The 22,534-nt window shown below is 42.7% G+C and overlaps 1 protein-coding gene across 1 annotated transcript in view; it reads right to left on the reverse strand.

Annotated features, from left to right (window-relative positions):
- STAT1 (signal transducer and activator of transcription 1) overlaps positions 1–22,534 on the reverse strand; it is a 42,813-nt gene that overhangs the window by 11,958 nt on the left and 8,321 nt on the right. Inside the window, exons 6-18 of the mRNA XM_045480549.1 lie at positions 16,616–16,705; positions 15,528–15,606; positions 14,347–14,438; positions 13,786–13,937; positions 11,424–11,582; positions 9,693–9,785; positions 7,126–7,185; positions 4,897–4,926; positions 4,713–4,806; positions 3,562–3,603; positions 2,249–2,332; positions 1,732–1,830; positions 22–157 (exon numbers count right to left, since the gene is read on the reverse strand). Coding sequence (XP_045336505.1) covers positions 22–157; positions 1,732–1,830; positions 2,249–2,332; positions 3,562–3,603; positions 4,713–4,806; positions 4,897–4,926; positions 7,126–7,185; positions 9,693–9,785; positions 11,424–11,582; positions 13,786–13,937; positions 14,347–14,438; positions 15,528–15,606; positions 16,616–16,705 — 1,210 coding nt within the window. The remainder of the gene's footprint in view (positions 1–21; positions 158–1,731; positions 1,831–2,248; positions 2,333–3,561; positions 3,604–4,712; positions 4,807–4,896; positions 4,927–7,125; positions 7,186–9,692; positions 9,786–11,423; positions 11,583–13,785; positions 13,938–14,346; positions 14,439–15,527; positions 15,607–16,615; positions 16,706–22,534) is intronic.

Here is a 22,534-nt window from a genome sequence, read left to right on the forward strand (position 1 = left end):
ATATACATAAAGAGTTCATACCAAGTAGCTTCTCTCCCAGCATGTTCAGCTGGTCCACATTGAGACCTCTTTTGGTGACAGAAGAAAACTGCCAACTCAGCACCTCTGAAAGCTGAGACCATCGTGCACAGGGTGGGTTCAGGAAGAAGGACAGATTCTGGAGAGAAAACACCCAAAAGGTAAGGTCAGTGGTCATAAGCAAGGCACTAAAACATGGATCTGTCTCAAAGTTCAGTTCTGGTTTCTGTGACACACAGTTTTCACAGAAGAGAAACACAGTTGATTCTTGTTATTTGCAGATTCACATTTGTGAATTCAACCTACTCATTCAAAGTTACTTTAACCCCCAAATCATTACTCACGGCACTTCTGGGCTCATTTGTGAATGGGTGGACATATCAATGAGTAGAAAGATTTGAGTCCCCAACACGTATGTTTCCAGGAGAGGTCAGACAAAGCAACACTTATCAAACAGAGCAACTGCCTTCTTGTTTCAGCTCTTATACCATAAGCAAGTGTCCTTTTTGAGGTCTATTTAGTGCCATGTTTTTTGCCTTTTTGTGGGTTTTTTTGGTTTTTAAAAATTTCATTTTTAAAATGGTCCCAAGTATAGTGCTGAAGTGCTGTCTGCTGTTCTAACTGCAAGATGGCCACAATACACCTGTATGGAGAAAACACATGTGCTAGAGGAGCTTTGTTCAGGCATGAGTCAGAGTGCTGTTGGCCGTGAGTTCAATATTAATAAGCCAACAAATACATTAGGAAGGTGTCTTTCAACAGGAAACACACAGCAACAAGGCCATGCGTTGAGCAGCTCAGTAGCAATTGCTCAGTATTTGCTAATTCAGTGTTCACGGTGACTTTAAAGAATGTCAGCGCACACCATAAGAGACTCTTAAATATAGAGAACAGGGGCGCCTGGGTGGCGCAGTCGGTTAGGCGTCCGACTTCAGCCAGGTCACGATCTCGCGGTCCGTGAGTTCGAGCCCCGCATCGGGCTCTGGGCTGATGGCTCAGAGCCTGGAGCCTGTTTCCGATTCTGTGTCTCCCTCTCTCTCTGCCCCTCCCCCGTTCATGCTCTGTCTCTCTCTGTCCCAAAAATGAATAAACGTTGAAAAAAAAAAAATATAGAGAACAAACTGAGGGTTGATGGATCGGGGGAAGAGGGGAAAATGGGTGATGGGCATGGAAGAGGGCACTCTGGGAAGGAGCACTGGGTGTTGTATGTAAGTGATGAATCGTGGGAATCTATCCCCGAAGGCAAAAGCATACTGTATACACTGTATGTTAGCTAACTTGACAATAAATTATATTAAAAAAAAAAGAATGTAAGCGCAAGGAATAATAAGAATCAACCATAATTAATCAACAGTGACTATCCACTTTAGAATGGAGCATGCGTAAAAGAAAAAAAAAATGAATGAAGCATGCTTGTTTAGCAGATGTATACATTTTTAAAAAATAAAAGCAATAAATGAGCTCTTCCCCAGTAAAAGTTGTAAGAAATCTATTGCCTGAGCTTATTCACATAGAAGGAAAACCATAATTCTCATTTCTAATACATATACATGCTTCCCTAATCCAGAATTACTCAAGATCCCTAACGATGTCACTCCAGTTATGTCACTTTTCTCTCAACATCTGGTCTTCAGGGACTCTTTGAGATGCACAGAAGCTAGACCCTGGGGTCTTCGGTTAACATCTATACAAAAGCAGGCGTGTTTTCCATACCCTGGGTTCTGTCACCAACATGTTGTACCACAGGATGGAGGCCCAGCCACTCGGGAGCTGGCTGACATTGGAGATCACCACGATGGGCAGAGAGGTCGTCTAAAAGATGACAAAGACCTTGAAATCGTCAGAATCACAGAAATATCACCTTCAGACTGCTGCATAAGCTCAAAACCAACCAAGGGATTACTTGTAAATTTGCACGTATTTTATATTTGAAAACTAAAAATGTAAAGCTAAGTTCTTTTGTTCATAGTTTATTTTTGTTAGATCTTTCAGTTAAGAAACAAGTCTCCGTGCTTTGTATAAAAAAATCAACACAGGACATCTCAAGGTGAATTCAGCTCTCCAGCTTCCTGAACCATTCAATTAATGTCAAGGTAGTATTAGCTGAAAAAGACCATCTTTTTTTAGCAATTAAGTAAATGTGTCTAAAACAAAAATTGAGAACAAACACTGCATCTAACAGTTAAATGTAAAAATAAAGTTTTCCGTGTCTGAAGCACAGAAGTCTCACCTCGAGGTCAATGACCAAACCAGGCTGGCACAACTGGGTTTCAAAACTAAGGGAGTGAAGCTCTTCTGTAACGATGAGGGGGCCCTTAAAAGAGACAAGGAAGAAAAAAGGAATACAGTGATTCACACACACATCCTGCAGCTTCCAGGAGCCTAATACGCACTGCAACAGGCAGCAGGAAGCCTGAACCCAGCTGGCTGCAATTCAGAAAAAAATTCCCACGTTCAATAATGTATGCCCCAGTTCTAACGATCGTATATCAGTGTTCTCTCAAAGATAAGATTTCTGTAACCATGGCAAGGGTTATAGATTACCAGAAAGAAATGTGGATAGGGAAACAGCAACTTGTGATGGGTTTATTTGTGAGGTGAAGCTTCCTGGCTCTCAGCCCTGCTCTGCCTGCTGCCCTGCTGCAGCCTGAGGCAGACAGGGCTGGAAAGCGTGCGTTCCAGGTGTGATTATTTACTGCAAGGACTGATTTGCAAAAGCCTGGCAGGTCATGAGTCCTTGGTTTAGGTAGAAATACAACAGAATTCTTGAAGTGTTTTGCTACAAACGATCGCATGCAGGCATCATGACTTAGAACCAGAGGGGAGCAGCCGCTATCTGTGCTTGCAGGAGAAACTAAGCCCTCAGAAGGTCACAAAGAGCAGAGATCAAAACCAGGGCTAGATAGCACATCTCTGCGCTGCCCTGGCCGGGGCTTGTCCCACTCTGCCACACGAGCACCACTGGTCACGGCATGGAAGGGTGGCATGCTACGTGGGCATAAAGGCTGAAAACGTCTCAAACTTCTGTCCGTAGTTCATTTCTGAATGTTACATTACAAATATAATTCCTCGAGGATCCGGCTCTAAAAGGGAAACTGACAAAAAGACTATTCCGCCGGGCAGGGAATGCAATGGAGAGAAAACCCTCTCGCCACACTTCATTTTCAGCATGGGAGTCCCCAGACGAGCCTCTAATTCCAGCTCAGACAGTAATTCCCAGGTACCCTTAGCAAAATCTTACAAAGTTCCCATGATTCACTTTCTTCGCCTGTGAAATGTGAGTAGCACAGAAACCCATTATACCTGTTCCACTGTGCTGTGAGGGTCCAGGAGTGGTGTGCAAAATCTTTTGACAACCATAAAGCATGAAAGCAGTGTTTTTACTGCTACCATGGATATACCGTGTCCTAAAGCTCATTCACTGCTCTTCCCTGCTGGGTCTGAATCCCTTTTTGAGGTGACCCCCGGCCACCAGGGGTACTGAGCCAACCTCCCCGGACAGACCTGCTGGTTAGAGACCATTCACAACAGAGAAAGACTCACCTCATTAGTTCTGGTGCCAGCATTTTTCTGTTCTTTCAGTTGCTATAGAACAAGAAACCATCTTAGTAAACAGCATGATAACAGTCACAGTTGCTGTTTTCATCTACAAACAAACCAAAGTCAGGACTTAGAAAGAATAAAGGATGTGAAATTATTTTCAGGGTGCAGAACAAGATATGAAATGACCCTTGTGTGGGCCCAGGAGCCTAAGTGCCTTTTTCCAGCAGCCTGACATGACACTATGTGAACACCAGAGTTTGGAAGGATCCCAGGGAATCATATCCTGCTCCCCTCCCCCATACAAGCTTTTCCAAATGATGCCCCTTAACCTTCATCAGTTGTTTCATGGTCCTCAGGCTAAGGGCACAGCTAAGACTGCCCTCCCACGGACTTCAATCCCTGAGGTTTTAAGGAAGCATTTTGGAGCCCCGAGAGCAGCTCTGGGCATCCTCAGACTCCCGAATCTGGAGTGAGGCTCTCCTATGAGGTCCAGCTTCACTCACCATGGGTTTGCTGGCTTACAAAATGGTTGCCAACGAAAAGGCTGCAGCTTCCAGCCCAGGGAGCGCACAGGGCGCAGTGCCAACACATCTGCACAACAACCGGCAGCCCCTGCTCCCCACGGAAGCACGCAGACAGGCACCGCCTGCTTACAACCCCTGCTGGATCCCTACCCCCTGGAGGAATGCAGTGGAGGTAGTGGTTGTGGGCAAGACTACCAGGAAGAAGGGTGCAAATCCTGGGCCGATGAGAGACTCCTGGGGTCGGTCTCACCGGGAGCCGCCAGGATGTGGGAGCAGTACTAAATCCCGAGGAAACTGCAGGAGTCTTGAGTGAGCAAGGTTGTAGAGCACCGAGAACGGACAAGTTATGCGCACACTGATTTATACGGCGTGTGTTACCGAGAGTGCCACATCCCGAAGAAGTATCTCTGGGGGACAGACTGGCAGAACACAGTAACAGAACAGTCCTGGGGCAAGGAGGAGGAACAAAGGTTCCCCCACATGCTGGGGAAGTCACCAGCCGCAAACTCTAGGAAGCCTCCCAGGGGGTGCCGTCCGCCTCGCACCATGAACCGAGTGCCACTGCACCGGAAATAAAGTCCTAGCAAGCCAGACGCCGCATAAAACACGGAAAACTGGTCTCCCTACCAGGTGTCGAAATTCGGCGGCCAGACTTCCGTTGGTGGATTCCTCCATGTTCATCACTTTTGTATGTGTGCCCAGAATGTTGAATTTTCTAAATCTACAACAGAATATACAGAGTAGAGATACTTAAAAAGCTCAGAACTATTAAACAAAAGTAGTAAAATATAGTACAAAGTACTTGACATACCCTTTTACTGTATTTCTCTCGTTCACATCTCTGAAAAAAAAAAAAGAAACAGTCATATATGTATATTTAAATTTTGAACTGAGCTTTAACAAAAATATGAAAGTATACCTATAAGTAAAAGACCAACACGAAATCTACACCTGTGGGTTTTCTGCCATTTCATTCACTCGCTCTCTCCCTCAATCAACCACCACTAACTCTGCCCAGGGCGGCGGAGGGACTTGCAGCAGATAAACTCTCTGGGCCTCACGTTTATCATCCGTACCATGAGGTGCCAACAGCACCAACCTTACAGGATTTGGCAAGGGGTAAGAGACAACGGGTAAAAGAGCACAGAGCACACCCTCCATAAACGTAAGTCAGCTACAGTTAGGGCTACGTCCTGAGCAATCACATACCCGGTGTGAGGCCCCATGCTAAGCACTGGGGCAGCAGAGAGCAATCTCTGCTCTTAGAAAACTAAGGGAACTTCCAATGTGACAGCAGAAACCTTCTTTTTATTCTCTACTATCTTTAATGCTTTTATGAGAGTGCAAGAATAGTCAATTATTGGGGGGAAACTGCCTAGTTTAAGTTTTCAGTCTGAGGTTAAATCTTGAGCAACTTTGCCTCTTATATAAATTTAGTGGTTACTCAGTCACGTTCCAGACTACCCATGTTATCCGTGAGGAGTAGGCACAGATTACAAAACATCAGCACACTCACAGTTACATGGGTTAGCTTCCTTTCCTATCTCAACTAGAAATTCAACATTTCTGTGAATGACCAAGCTAAGAAGAAAACTCAGAGCTGGAACGAGAGAAAAGACAAAAGAGCTGTAACAAACCAAAAGAGAGACTGAGATAGAGCACAGTGTGGTAACACACATAACAGCCATAAAATCTCTGCCACACTTCACTTCAAGACATTGAGAGTATTTCCCTTGAACTTTAGGCAACTCTGATTTGGTTTTGCCAATAGAATGGATGGGAGGGATGCTGTACAAGCTCCAAGTCTCGCCCCAACAGGCCTCTCATGCTGCTCTTCTTACCCACCTGGGATGCTGTCACTATGCGATAAAGCCCTGGCTCGCCCTTGAGAGCCACATGGAGAAGGGCTCGGTTATCCCAGGTGGGACCTCAGACATGTAACAAGTCTATGCTGGACCACTCAGCAACAAACAAGCTGGTCCAGCCCAGAAAGACCACCTACTGCTCACAGAAAAAGAGAAAGGATAACTTTTTGGGTTTTAAGCCACTAAGTTCAGGGTGATTTGTTATGTAGCAAAAGCTGATACACAGAGAAACCAAAGACGATGGCAGGAAAGACAAGGGCACAGACTATAAGAAAGAATATTGTTACAGGGCGGAAAGCTAGAACACCAGAGGAAACCTGGATTATCATAAATGGTCTTGAAACTTGCTAAATCAGTACGTTACACACAAAAACATTAAATGTATCAAGGGTGGGGCAGAGAGGGGAGACAGTAGCTAGGTCAGTGCTAGTCCAGGTCTAAGGTCTAAGGGCAAAATGGGATGGGACTGCTCCATCTAGACCCCCTCTGAGAGACCCCACCCATTCCCAGGTCCCTACTGCCCAGAAGAGACAAGGGTGGATCCAGCAGGCTCCACACAGTCCCCGCAAAATGCTGTCATCGTCATTCCAGAAACGACCCCACAATTGGCCGCAGAATCACTGCAGCCTCGAGGATCCTCAGCCTGTGTTTGATCATAGGCCTCTCCTCCTCTGGGGCTGGCCTAGGAGGGAGATGGGGTAGTATGCAAGACTTGATCATTACAAACTCATGTGCATAGAATACACTCATTCTTTTGTTCACTTATAGTCTCAAAAGGCACCAGCATGTTATCAGCTCTAAAGGAAGCTCCCAATGTCCAGAATGGGAGCTATCAATTTACATCTCCTAGGATCACTTAGGGGCGCCTTGGTGGCTCGGTTGGTTAAGTGTCTGCCTTTTGATTTCAGCTCAGTCATGATATCATGGTTAGTGAGTTTGAGCCCTATATCAGGCTCTGTGCTGACAGCGCGGAGCCCGTTTGGGATTCTCTCTCTCCCACCCTCTCTGCCCCCACCCTACTAGTGCACTCTCAAAATAAATATATAAACTTAAATTATTTTTTTTAATCTCCTGGGATCACTTATAAATAGCTCTAGTGCATCCATCCATGTTTGGTTAACAAAACCAGAATTTCAATAGTGTATGTATATTAGATAATATTAAAGATAGCTTACTTATCAAATAAGACTTTGACTTTCAAATTATAATTCAGCTCCTGCAATTTCACCAACAGTCTGGAACGAAAAATAAAAGTCATTATTACTTTAAAACATTATTAGAGTTTATTTATTATACCAATTCCTTATTGGAGAAGGTTTCACGAATCCTCACTCCCTCCAGTTATTACAAACAATAGAATCAACATTCATGTATGTCAACTTGGAATATTTTCTAATTGTATTTGCAAAATAAATTCCTAGCGATGGAATTGCTGCGGCAAAAACTGTAACACTAAATTCTGATAGAAAGCATCTCTGATTTTACATTCCCACCAAATGTGAGTGAGGGTACCTTCTTCCCTATACAGACTCGCCAACACTGGGTTTTATCAAGATTTCTACTTTTGGACAATTATATGGGTGAAAAATTGCAAATATACTTTTTACTAAAACTTGTGAGTAATGTTTGTTTTCTTGGGAAAAAATAAGAACTCTTATCCATAATCAGGAAAAACAGGTTAACATCGGAAGGAAGGAACGTAGGGCTAAGATGTGCATGTGTCTTCTCTGATGAGCTACAGACCTCAGGAAGGAGCTCCTCACTGGTCTGCTGCACTTAGTGGGGCAGGCGGATGGGATTAGAGTTTTAGTGTCCCTTCTGGCTGTGAGTTCTGGTCCCCCGAGGGTGCTTGAGTGTGGTGCTATAAGACCAGCAACCAGGAAGCAGCAACTGGGGACCTCGCTCAGCAGCACCCCAGGAAAGAGGACCAAGGCCAACTCTGAAGGCCAATGTAGCTCTTCAGAGTCCAGCTGCTCATCAGTAGAAGACTAGTTAAATAAATCTGCCACTCAAAAAAAGAAAGATAAGCCATGGTCTCACATGGAAACACTTCTACGATTTCTTACTGAAGAGAAAAACAGGCTGAAAAGCATGTATAGCAGAATCCTTATTTTTAAAAATAAAATAATGTATATTATGTACATGCATATGTGTGTATCTATGTATAAAAACATATGTGTGTATGTGTGTGTGTGTACATAGACACACACACACATACACACATAAATGTATATATGTATTTGTATGGACATGGACAGAAATCTGAGAGTACTGACACTAGGCTGTTTACCATGGTGGTCTACAGACAACTTAGATCACACACAACTTTGAAAAACTGATGAAAGCTATGAGCCCATTCACTAAAAAAACATATGTGTCATGAGTCCATATTCACACACACCACATATGGTTGCAGGGGTATGTAAAGCCTAGGTTACAAGCTTATACTCAGGAGAGCATGAGGCTGCTGGGAACTTTTACTCTCTACTATTTCAGCTCTGCAATTCTGAATTCCTTTCTATAGTGAACGTGCATTACATTTATCACGGGGGAAAATATCAGGTGTGTGTACATATGTATCTGTTATAGCTCTAATTTTATTTTATTTTATTTTATTTTATTTTATTTTATTTTATTTTATTTTATTTTTATTTATTTATTTTTTCAATATATGAAATTTATTGTCAAATTTGTTTCCATACAACACCCAGTGCTCATCCCAAAAGGTGCCCTCCTCAATACCCATCACCCACCCTCCCCTCCCTCCCACCCCCCATCAACCCTCAGTTTGTTCTCAGTTTTTAAGAGTCTCTTATGCTTTGGCTCTCTCCCACTCTAATCTCTTTTCTTTTTTTTTCCTTCCCCTCCCCCATGGGTTTCTGTTAAGTTTCTCAGGATCCACATAAGAGTGAAACCATATGGTATCTGTCTTTCTCTGTATGGCTTATTTCACTTAGCATCACACTCTCCAGTTCCATCCACGTTGCTACAAAGGGCCATATCTCGTTCTTTCTCATTGCCCTGTAGTACTCCATTGTGTATATAAACCACAATTTCTTTATCCATTCATCAGTTGATGGACATTTAGGCTCTTTCCATAATTTGGCTATTATTGAGAGTGCTGCTATAAACATTGGGGTACAAGTACCCCTATGCATCAGTACTCCTGTATCCCTTGGGTAAATTCCTAGCTGTGCTATTGCTGGGTCATAGGGTAGGTCTATTTTTAATTTTCTGAGGAACCTCCACACTGTTTTCCAGAGTGGCTGCACCAATTTGCATTCCCACCAACAGTGCAAGAGGGTTCCCATTTCTCCACATCCTCTCCAGCATCTATAGTCTCCTGATTTGTTCATTTTGGCCACTCTGACTGGCGTGAGGTGATATCTGAGTGTGGTTTTGATTTGTATTTCCCTGATGAAGAGCGACGTTGTGTTATAGCTCTAATTTTAATAGGACAGACAGACTCTTAGATACTCTAAATAAGAATTCCCATTGAAATGCCTATTACAGGGGCAGCTGTCTGGCTCAGAGCGTGAGGCTCTTGATTATAAGGTCATGGGTTTGAGCCCCACATTAGGTGTGGAGATTACCTAAATAAATACAACTTAAAAAAAGAAAAAAAAAATGCCTACTGCAAAATTGCTTCCTCTAAAGCACTCTATATGACAGTGTTGTGAAGGAACTGAGGGACGCAAACTTCATGGCAGAAGGCGCAATGATTCCATCTTTTCTCAATTACCTCAACTTCACGGTGAACTGGACCCCAGTCTTCAAGACTAGTGGCCTCTGAGGATGAGTTGGCATGCAAGGCTGTCTTTCCACCACAAATGAGCTGTAAGTTCCAAGCAGAGTGCAGATTAGCATTTCCATTAATGCTGAGGGAGTATGAATTATTTTCCCTAAACAGGAGAGGGGGTTAGAGGGCACAAGCTCAAACTCAGTTTGGAAGATTCGAACGAGTTGATAAATAAAGTGAGGTTTGCTAGTCAGCACGGAAATCCCCACACCAAATTTATACTCAAAAAGATCAGAGTAGTTGCAGTGAACTGTGATACCGTCAATAATGAAAACCTTGAGTTGGGTTATGTTCATTTATGAATTTGCATGAAGAACCAAATTTGCTAACCAGACTTACTGTGGTGATCACTTTGCAACATACACAAATATCAAATCATGATGTTGTACACCGGAACCTAATGTAATGTTGTATGTTAACTGCATCCCAATTTTAAAATAAAAATAAACAAAAAGAATAAATAAAAAGAAATTTTACTACAGTTGAAAATATAAATAATTTTGTAACATATTGTAACATATTGCCTTACTACCATAATTTGAAATGGGTATTTTGGTATCCTTTGGAAAACTGTTCTTCTAGTAAAATTGTCTAGTAATACTTATTATCTATCTACTAAACATTTCCAAGCCTTAATTTTCATTAAAAAAAAGTATCAGATTTGCATTCCAAAACCCTAGTAAATAAATATCCTTGATAATTTCAAAACAATAGCACTGAGGCATTCCTGTTTGGACATTAGCCACATGCCAAGTTAACATGAAGACTAAATTGCAATATGAACTCTATGCTTCTTTCTACTCAATGCCATTTATTCATCTGCTAAGCATATGTGGAACACCTGCCCGTGGGCAAGGCACTGTACAAGGTCCTTATGGGGGACAAAAAGATGACAAAGGCACATGTCTGTCTTCCAAGAACTTCCCAATTTATGTCACAGACAACAGAAATACATACACAATTACATAATAAATCCAGAATGGGACAAGAATGAAGACTGAACCAGGCAGATCTTGAAGGGAGGTAACATATTTGGGAACTCTGGAAAGATTTCATGATTAGATATAAGCTGAAATTTACAATTTTGAGACGAGGTTCAAGAGAGGGGTGGAGGAAATAGTTACGAGAGGCAAGGCAAAGCGACTGTATGTGGTGGGCACGAGGTCTGCCAAAACGACGCATGTGCAGGAGCTCACCCTGGAGTGGCCAGCTGGGACTGTGGACATAGGGTACAAGTGTGTAGTAGGGGGCTCCACCTGGATGAGCAGGTGACAGAGAGACAGGCTGAAGTCTGCTCTGGAAAGCACAGGGTCACGGGGACTAGGGAGGCAGGGGCTGAGAAGGGAAGCACTTGGGAGGTGACCATGTATGAGTCTAGCAGAGAGGATCTGAGAGCTGGAGACAGGATGAGGCCTTGGTGTGGGAAGGAGGGGACACCAGGATAGACTTGACAGGTCTTGGCACACAGTGGCCCAAGGAGTAAAACTGACAAGTTATCAGTCTAGATAGCCACAAGAATGGAAAGCCAATGGCATAGACAGGAATTTGGAAAGAGGTGACTGCCCTAAAAATTTTTACATAACCTATTAAACACTTCTAAATGATCTGAATCACCATAACATTTTCCCGAGTAAAATAACTGCAGAAGATACAAACCAATCCCCCTCAAGTTACCTCTGAATGAGCTGTTGGAACAGGTTGAAGGTGCGGTCCCACAGCCCTTGTTTGTTTTTTGTGATAGGGTCGTGTTCATAGGTGTATTTCTGTTCCAGTTCCTCAAGCTTTTTAAGCTGCTGACGAACCTGCTGCAGACTCTCGGCAACTATGGTGAACCTGGGGAGGGAGAAGACACAAGGGTCTCAATCGCAGGCTGTCATAAAGCAGCCTGGATCACAGGGAATCACAGAGATCAACAAGAGGTTTTTACAGGCAACACACGATGTTATCTGCATGGCCACACACTGCAGGGAGAAACAGAGAACAAGGTTCATCTTGGTGTTCAAAGGCAGTTATTCAGGGAGAAGAAACCAACGGCACTGATTACAGCCCAGATCAAAGACCTCCCTACACTTCGAGACGGACCTGAGGAGATGGGGCGGGGTGGGGTGCGGCCCGCTGGGGATCTGTGATTTCCACTGACCTGTAAGATAATTGAGATTTAAAGGGAGAAGGTAAAGAGGAGGGCAGAGGCGGGGGACACAGCGAGGCAGACTCCATCAGAGGTGATGCGGGAGGCAGCAAGGAGCCCACATATAGGAATGGCAGGCCCTGGGGAAGGAGGAGAAGAGGGAACCAAGGTCATGGTTTCACTGAACTGAAAGGAGAAGGCAAAGCACTCAATCCAGACACTCAAAATATTAGCCAAGGAGGAAACCAGTGATTGCTTCAGTTTCCTTCTTGCCGACTGTAAAGTGCCTCTGAGCCAAGTCAGGTTGTGGGACTGTCACTTGACTAGCTAGAGTAATGACAAAAGAAAATCTTCTCCCAGCGAAATACATTTCCTTCACTTCACAGTTCCATTTCCCGAATGCTGTTCAAGGCACCCAGAGAGCAGCCCCTGACCATGAAAGAAGGTAGGCTAATGGTGGGTGGGCAAGTTCCAGGTGGATTCTAACCCAGGGCTTCCCCACTGTCACAAGAAAATGACAATCTATGGACAGAACAGTGGAGGACACTGGAGGGCATCTGCGGCTCCGGAAGAGGCTCCCCGTGGCCTAAATGACCACAAGGAGGCTCCAGACAGCCCAGGGCCTCCCAGAGCACTAGGAGGACAGGGGGGTGAGTGCCCCTCAAGGCCCACGGAGGCACACTGGGCTAGGAAGCTCTGTGCTAACCAAAAAGAAATTTGGAATATGAGCAGGCAATCTATAGAATAAAAATAAATGACTGAATATTAATTGCGAATTTTTTAAAAAGTAGCATCCAGAGAACCTCCCGAGATCTCTGGTCTTTGGGTCCCTGAGAATTGTTCCAGGCCACCATCCCCTCATCTCCTCTCTGATCCAGTCTCCCACCCATTCTGGTCTGTTGGCCCTCCCCCAAACGACACTAACATGTTCCCAGTCGCCCAACTGGCTTTTCTGTCTCTAGCCTTTCCTCCTGACTGCTGCCAGAGTGACCTTTCGAAGTAAAACAAAAATAAAACAGAGAAGTAAATCTCCACTTAAACAAAAAGCCTGCCTGGCTCACCAGCACCCACTGGACAAAGTCCCGTTCCTAGCACTGTGTGGGAGCCTCCACAACCAGGTTCCAGCATCTTGCCACCTCCGCTTTCTTCCTGTCCTCCCTGGCACCCCACTCTCCCATCATCCAATATGGGGTACTGCAGACCCCCATTCATGCCCAGCCGCTCCTCTTCTCTGCCTCAGTCCATGATGGTCTCCTCCCTGGCCTCCATGAAGTACTCGTCTTCACTCTCAAGAGTCTGTGTAAGATCACTTCCTTTCAGAAACCTGTCCTGCTGACTCCTTCCCTCATCTTCCACAGAACTCAGGACAGACCTTTGTTTGAGCACTGGTAACATTCTACTGCATGGAATGATTACATCTACCTCCCGCCTCCTGAGAGGACCAAGAACCATTCATCACGTGTCACCAGATCCTAGCCCAGTGCCGGGCATATGGCGTTTAATAAGTGTTTACTTGATGATGAGCAAATGAATGGTCCACGACAAACTATGATCTCATGGAAGCCTGGAAAATGTCTCAGACTATTTTGTTTTTAAGAAAACATCAGGGCTCAAGTTGTTAAGTGTGTTTAAGTGACGGCGACGTCACCAATGTTTTGGCACAAATGATGCATCCCACGGTACACGTAGAGTAGGGAGAGGAGTGCTCCAAACCAAGCAGAACTTGGCTGAACTCAGCCACATGCATGACAAACGTGTGCTTTGCAAGTGAGTGCTTCCAGGGCAAGAAGAAGCTGGACTACATCAAACTCTAAACCAAAGTTTTGACAGGGTCCTTTCACTAACAACAACTCAAATGTGCGCTTTAGGAGTTCGTGGGGTTAGCCGGCCAGCTTTGGAGAATCTTACCAGTTTTGCAGCTGATCAAGACAAGCGTTGGGGGGTCCCCCAATACAGGCACTCTGCTGTCTCTGCTTCCACTCCACCAGTTCATCATTAATCAGGGCTTTCTGGGTAAGTTCGGTGATGTTCAACAACTCTATTATTTTGTGAACTACTTCCTAAAGAGAGAGAAAGAAGTAAAGTGAAGTAAGTTCATCTTTAATCACTGAATTTAAAAACATTAATTTTAGGGGTGTGTGGGTGGCTCAGTGAGTTAAGTGTCTGACTTCAGCTCAGGTCACAATCTCATGGTTTGTGAGTCTGAGCCCATAGCACAGAGCCTGCTTCAGAGCCTTTTTCCCCCCTCTCTCTGCCCCAGCCCTGCTCACTCACGCACACACACTCTCCCTCTCTCTCTCAAAAATAAATAAACAATAAAAACATTTTTTAAAAGCAAAAGCAAATATCTCAACTGGGGCTCTAAGCCAAGTGGTTACAAAAATAATTCTTCATCTATTATACACTTCATGTCCATTATTTCCAGCCTGTGACAGAAGCAACATGTTATTCTGGAAAGCGAATCACTACCTTTCTCTTACTGTCAAGCATTAAATACATCTTCTTGATTAACATCTGTTCTTGCTTCTGATCATTCTTTGCCACACCATTGGTTTCATGTTCTGTGAATTGGGAGAGAGAGCAGATAAATATAAATGTAAAAAAACCAAAACCAACTAAATCCAAGATTCACAAACACTTAGAAGAAATATAATCCAAATGCTATCTGGTGATAGATCAAAGTTTGGTCTTCAGTTTGTACTGAACAAAATAAGAAAAATGTCCTAAGAATAAAAACTGACAGGCTGAAACAAAGTACACTTGTTTTCAATGACCCATGGAAACTGGGAACAGTTACCGACTGGTTCTTAAATCACTGCCAGATTACCTAAATGCACATAAGTGACAAAATTCAAAATCTCATATAAAAAATTTACACAAAGCATATCTGTAGCTTTGGAAGAGAAGTATTAGGAAGTCGTAGTTGAGGTTCCTTTCTCTCCTACTATTCCTCAAATTATACTAATCATCTCTCTACATTAACCTTGGTATCCTCCAAATGACAGCCAGGGTTACAGCAGTACCTAACATATTTTACACAATGCATGCTTTTGGGTTCTTTTCAGTCAATGGCCTGCCATCATGAAAAACAAGCAACAAAATAGAGCAAAACCGCTTTATAACATGAAGAGCAATGCTAAACTTCTCTGCAGAGTATACATGTGGAGCTGCAATGTTTGAAGGAGCTTCTGGCATTCGCACAGGGAAACCCCGCACACCTGTCAGTCTACGTCCATCAGTGGCCCAGGTACAAGAAGTACAGTGAATAACACATAACCAGGGGTTATCGACTGGGGGTGGTACTCCCCCGACCCCCACCGCAGAACATTCGGCAAGGTATGGAGGTAGTTTTGGTGGGCACCACTGGGGATTAGGGAAATAGTTCTACTGCCATCTGGTGGGAAGAAGTCAGGGATGCTGCTAAACGTCTCCTGTGTAGGACAGCCCCTCACAACAAAAAAAAATGATCAGGTTCAAAATGTCAACAGTACAGAGGTTAAGACCCTGGCTTGAGTCATCAGGAAGCCAAGACTAGCAATTCAGAGTCATAAAGCGTTTGGCAAATGTGAAGACATACTTGTCTTCTTTATCTAGTGTAAACAGAAAAAAAAAAGACAGCCAATGGGCACTGTTTCGATGTTAACTCTTACCTCTGTTCTGCAAGGTCTTGCATTTAAAGTCATATTCATCTTGTAAGTCTTCTAGTGTCTTGATTTCATGCTCTATACACTACAAACAAAAACATAAACAGGTTTTCACCCATCTGCTTCCAAAGACTTTAGGAAATAGACTGTTTCTATAGGACCCAGAAAACCATGGTAACAATCCAGCTCCCTCAAAGATGGATTCAACTTGCAAAATTCTAATCACATACATAATAATTTCAATGTCCTTAATAAGTATGTAAGAACTTTTTTTAGAAAGGAAAACATATGGCTATTTCCAGACTGGGCTTACTTGATTTCTGCTTTAATGAAGTGTTTCCTTAGAAGGCTGCAGGATAAAGTTGCTTCAAAGAATCTGGAATTCGGAAAGGCACTGTCTGAAGCACAAAGTCAAATCCACACTGGGGTGACCAATATCCAGATGAGATCACACCTCTCAGCTGGAAGGCCTTTCCCACAGATACAGTCCTGGTGTAAAGCAAGTCCCCTTGTCTCTTCCCCCGACTTAGCTCTCACCGTAGAGGGGGGTGAACACAGGCCACCAAGGGCACCAAAGCAGCTCTCTGCTTTCATATGATCTTACAGGTTTTATCTTAAAATTGTTGTGGATATTTTATTCCAATCAGAAATGTATCAGAATTTCTTTCAAGTGAAATGTTTTTGTTCCCTTTTCAAGTTTTAGAGTAAAACAGGTGCTTGAAAAAGATGAGCTATGTTCATGCTGGAGCTCTGTGTAATCCCAGGAACACCCCAGATTTGAGAAGCATAGACGTAAAAGGCTATTTAGAGCAGCAACATCTAGTTTATTGTGTGATGGGGCAAAGTCGACAGTTTCTGCACAATCTCACAAGGAAGAAAGAGATAAACTCAATGTTTGGAAGTTATAAAAGGGGCCATAAAAGTCTATCTGCTCATTGGTTTAACCAATTTGTTTACTTATGGTCTGGAACTTCAGCAAAACTTTTCTCTCAACTACTTGAAAAACAAATTAGTTACCACGTCCACAGTCGAGTAATTGAAAGCTTTTTCCTTTACAAAAAGAGGCTACATGTATATATTTACTCAATACTTACCATAACTTTATCCTTCACATTTCTGACTTTACTGTCAAGCTCCTTCTGTTTGTCTAACATCACAGTACTCTGAATATTCCCCGACTGCGCCTGTAATGGGAGGTGCGTGGTTAACGAGTATCATTTCTTCTAGCATATTTACCCGCTGGTTACTCTCCAAAGTCAAGTCCATACCCTGTGCTCTTACCTACCTCCAGACCTTCCAAAACCTCCTACAAGCTTCCCACATGGGTGTTGACAAGAAATAGCTCAGTTCTCAAGGACCTGGAAAATGCTGATGAACTATTAAAAAGGCTACAGAAAGACTAGGCTCAGTTCACGCCTAATATAAACAGAGTATTTCTGGAGTTTTCCATTAATTCACACAGTTGCATGGTACCACATAAGAAGTTTATTTCACGGTTTCTCAAATTCTGTAGACAAGATTGTTCTTATTAACCCTGTACTTGTTTCAAAGCTTTGTGCTTCATGGTGTGGTCCCCAGACCAGCAGTACCTTACCACCTGGGAGCTTGCTGGAAATGCAGACTCTCGGGTCCTAATCTGATTACTGAATCAGAGGCTCCATTGTGACAAGATCCCAGGTGACTCAGAGGCCTATCAAAATTGAACAGCACTGCCATTGAAGGACTTCAATGAGTAGCTGCTACCCTAAAGCAATAATGACTGTCAACCCAGACACACTGATAGTATTTGGTCCCTTCCTCGATAATCAGGACATGGACATAGCAGTGTCTACGTGTTCATTACATAAGGTGTTCCATGACTCACATAGTATGACTTACAAGAGACTAAGTCAAGGTCAGGCAACGTCCTAGGCCCAAGTGGCAGAGTGGTAAACATGAGACTGTTCTCATATAGATGAGATTCTAGAAAGATGCTATTTTTGTTTAGAGTTAAAGCCCCTCCCATGGCAAAAACTGTGCCCATCAAACTTTCTTACATAGAGTCCTACACAGCACAGATTCTATGTGGGTATTTTTATATATTCAAATCTATCAGTATTTTCTTCTTTCATATCTGGATTTTCCCTATTGGAAAGCCCTTCTGGACTGACAGATTATAAAGGAGTTCACCCATTTTTAACCTAGACCGTGCATAGTTTCTTTTTTTCTTTTTTACTTTTAGATCTCTGATCCATTTGAAGTTTATTCCTGTGTTTACTGCGAAGTATGGCTCCAATTTTAACTTTTTCCCAATTGGTTATCCGTTCATCTTAACAACATTTAGTGAGAAATTCGTATTTTCCCCAGAACTTTCAGTTGCCACTTTTATCACCCAAATTTTATGTACCTGGTTTCAACTCCTAGATTTTCTTTTCTTTCCCATGGGGCTTTTTCTTCATAAGCCTGAGCGCCTGAACAGTGTTTGATTACAGAGGGTTTGGAGTATATCTAATAGGGCTGGTCTCATCTCACTGCTGTACTTTTTTCATGCATTTCCTTGCTATTCTTGCATGTTTATTTTCCTGATGACTTTCATAGCTTCAGAAAGCAACTCGGCATTTCTATTGGGATCACATTAAAATTATGAATAACCTAGGGAGAGCCGATATCTTTATGATGTTGCTTTTGATTCTTATGCTTCTAATGGTTTTCTCTTGCCTAACTGCATTGGTGAAAACCACCAATCTAAATATTAGGGGAAACGGTGAACATCCTTGCCATGGTTCTGACTTACTACTATTTTCCAAACCAAACCAAGTAAGATACTGTTTATAGAACTGAGAGATGTATATTTTAATAGGCTAAAGAGATATCCATCAATTCCTATTTTACTTAATGTCTCTTATCAGGGTGTTGGATTTTGCCAGCCCTTTTCAGCAACTGTAGAGATAAGCACATGCTTTTTCTTCTTTGTCTCTGTTTACATAGTGAGTTGCATTAATGAATTTCCCAGTCACAATAAACTCTGTAATTATTATAATCTGGAATAAATCTTACTTGGTCATATTATTTTCTTTTTTTTTTTTTTTTTTTTTTTTTAAATTTTTTTTTTTTTTTCAACATTTATTTATTTTTGGGACAGAGAGAGACAGAGCATGAACGGGGGAGGGGCAGAGAGAGAGGGAGACACAGAATCGGAAACAGGCTCCAGGCTCTGAGCCATCAGCCCAGAGCCCGACGCGGGGCTCGAACTCACGGACTGCGAGATCGTGACCTGGCTGAAGTCGGACGCTTAACCGACTGCGCCACCCAGGCGCCCCAAGGTCATATTATTTTCTTACTGTATTATTTAACTTTGATCACTAATATATTTTATTTAGGACTTTACATTGATATTCATAAGTGAAATTGGCCTATAATATTCTTTTTCGTTCCACCTCTATTAGGTTTCAGTAATCAAAGTTATTCTTTGTTTACAGAAATCTTTGGAATCCCTCCTTCATTTTATATACTCTGGAATTGCAGAAGTTCAAAACATCTGAATTGTATCTATATAAAGTGTGTATTAAAAATGCCCTAAAATGACTGGTATCCCCAGGTGCCACATGTCACCAAGGAATAAATGGGGCTGCTCTGGCCATTCAGAATGAGGTATCACCATGAGCAGCTCCGTAAGCCTTCCCGTCTCTGCGGAGGAATTTCTGCAGTTGTCTGCTAGAAGTATGGCATGGATGCCATTGTCCTGTGGGCTCTCGTAAGAGCCGGGCTTCTTCACCCAGACAGAGGGGTTGGGCCGTTGGAGGATGCTGACTTCCTGCTCCTTTTTCCTACATTGTCAAAGGTTAGTTTAGTAAATGGGGAAATGATGGTTATAAGAAGGCAGCTGCACTCACAGCTACCCCATTCTCTTCCTGCTGTCACACTAGGAAATGCTTGGCAGAAAAAAATCTGGTGACTGTGGCAAAGGCCCAAGAAAACTCCTGCTTCAAACTTCAGCAGTCTATCCCAGTTTCTAACACACTCTGGTATTCTCTTTCTTATTCCTTGTTCTCCTGCCCCACTTCATCCTTCTACCCTACTCCCAAATATTAGGTGGCTGTTAAGTATTTTACTATCAAGTACTTAAAAAATACCAGCACTATAACTACGACCACCCTACACTTTTGAGTCTGATACTACTTCCAGGGTGAGTCTTTAACTTTTTAAGTTTCTGACAAACCAGGAAAATCAGGAAACCACAGTAACACCAAACATTAAAATTGGGTATGCAAGTGTTGAATCACTGTATTTTATACCTGAAACTAATATTACACTGTATGTTAACTAACTGGAATTTAAATAAAAACTTTTAAAAAATGTTAAAGTTGTCAGAAACCTTCGTGGTCCTTTACTCCTATTTTCTCATTGCACACCTGCACCTTATAGACTTTGTTTGGATGGTTTTAATTGGAACGGAGTTACCTGCACACCCCAGACCAAGGAAAAGTCTGCTTAGGGAGGCTTTCTCTTCAAATGAATGAGCAGCTGTCCAAGTAAAAGGATCTGTGACAGGCACTCGATGGGTGTCAGAAGTCCCAGTCAGAATGCCACCCTATCCCACCTCACATATCCAACACCCGAAGACAGATCAAAAGACTTCTCTAATGAATAGGTTTTGGAGTCAGACAACTAATTCTAGGTTTAAATTCCAAACCTCATTAGCTCTGTGGCCATGAGCAAAGTGCCTGCCCTCTAAACCTTAGTTTTTTCATCTATAAAATGGAGATAAGAATACTTAATTTCAGTGAGAGTTTTGAAAACATTTATTCAAATGAAATAATGTTTATATAAATAAGTAAGCATTCAGTATATGGTAACTCTATTATTACTGAAGATCACAAATACAGAACAGCTACTTTATGTCTGTCCTTCCAACCTGAAAGAAAAGATCACTGCCCACTGTGGCAAACCCTATGAACCTTAATTTTGTCCATACATATACATACAGCTTTTTCAACATTTTGCTGTTCTATAATGGCAGCAAACAAAACATTTGTAGTTTACTAAGAAATATCTACATATGATATCATATTCTCTTAAATGTACTTTCTAAAAGCTCTTCTATTAAATAATGATGGGAACAATATTTTCCTATCTCAACATTTCTAACAGAATTTTGTGCTCTTTAAATGCGCTGAACAGACTGAATTTTGCATGTTTTAAACATGCTAAACTTCTTGAATCTCTGTGTACCTATAAGTTTCCACACCTATCAGTCAATTCATGGACATTCTTGTTTCATCTAGATTCTCTCCATACATCTGGTCCCAAATGGAGTTCCTTTGAATGAAATACAGACATCTTATCATCCCATACATACAGATGTCAGTATGAATAAAAGATATATTATCAAAATGTAATTACTTCAGTAAGGGGAGAAATGGCAAAGAACTGTTTCTCAGTTTCCCAGCCTGTAGTGGCTGGGTAACTTTGGTGACTTCTCCCTTTCCCTGATGTCCTCAGACATCCACATCCTTCCCTCAAACTCCCAAAAGTCTTGCTTCTCTTGTTCTCAGCTAGACAATCAACTAAACCCCCTTAATGGTGTTCACGGATACCTCATGTGTCTTCTGAAAGGCTTAAAAAGAACCTCTCCCCAGATTACCTACATTTTTAAAGGGGAGACAAAAGTTTGCAAGCTTTTAAGACCTAAAGCATACCCAAGAGAGAAGGCTGATCTGGGAGAAGAAAAGTCAGTCCCCTTCTCTGCCTCCCAATGCCAATTCTGGGCCATGGGGCTGAATGTGAGGTGAGAAATGCTTGAGTGCCAAAGTAGTGGAAACTGATTTTCTGCCTGTCTCTGCTCTTGGCGGTCCTCTCAAGTTTATTTAAGACATGGGAGTGGCCAGCCCATCGCACAGTGGTGTTAAGACGAAAGTCACACACAATCAAAATTTCTTGCTTAAAATCTCCCAGGTGCAGAATGCCATGTTGAAGATGGCATAGCTCCTGCAGAGACCAGGCAGCCAGCGCTGATATGCACTTTTGTCACTAGGACAGGTACCAGAGGAACTAGCTTGAGTTGAGAACAAATAAATATTTTTAAATGCTTAGTGCAGCAAGGTGCTTTCAATGTGACGAGGAGGCAGGAACTAAATGCCCAGGAAAGCAGCAGATTCACAAGCACTGGGGTCAAATGCCCAGAAAGTGAATGGAGAATGGCATTCACCACCACTACTTAAATTCTAATACTCTTGCATTCTCCACCGCCACCCCCACCCCCCACCGCCCCGCCCCTCCACCCCAGCCTCACATTGGAAGGGTCTTAACCAGAACAACCCATCCGGTGGTTTCACAACTGTCTGCCTTCTGGGTTGTTCTCACCACATCATCACTCACTCAAGAAAGGAATGAACAGATGCCATGGCAATTTAAAAAATCTGAACCCTGACTGATGGGAAGGTTTGTATTAGTATTAGCAAAACCATGATGAAAAGTCTTGGAACTAAAACAACTCTGACTCGTTTCCTGTTTGGATGTCTTATGTATTTAAGAGGTAACTCAGTCCTATTTAAAACAAAGCTCTTGATTCTCCCATCAAGCTGTTCTTCTCCAATACATACTATGTCCTATAAAAGTCCTACTCCAGTCCTTTCCTTCTTCCCTAACTCAATAAACAGTATCTCCAAGTGACTCAAGTCATAAACCATGAAGTCATCTTTTTTTCACTTTCCCTCACTCCCATATTTGATCCTTCACTGTAAGCCCCGTTGATACCATGTCCAAACCATAATCTGTCCTTTTCTTCCCACCTCTACTGACTGCACCTTTCCCGAGTACACTTCTGCCCTCTCTCCCTTGGACTGCTGCAAGAGCCCTCTGTCTGCCGGCTTCCGTCCCTGCCCCTTGTCTCAGAGAAGCTTCTGGACCCTGATTTAAAGAAACAACTCCATCCTCCAAATACTCCATTATTGTATCACAGTATCTTGCTTTGGTATCTGCATAGTAATTATTATTATCTGAAAGTATTTTGTTTACATATTACCTCTCTCCCT

This window comes from Leopardus geoffroyi, chromosome C1, assembly GCF_018350155.1.
Source record: "Leopardus geoffroyi isolate Oge1 chromosome C1, O.geoffroyi_Oge1_pat1.0, whole genome shotgun sequence".
Classification (NCBI taxonomy): domain Eukaryota; kingdom Metazoa; phylum Chordata; class Mammalia; order Carnivora; family Felidae; genus Leopardus; species Leopardus geoffroyi.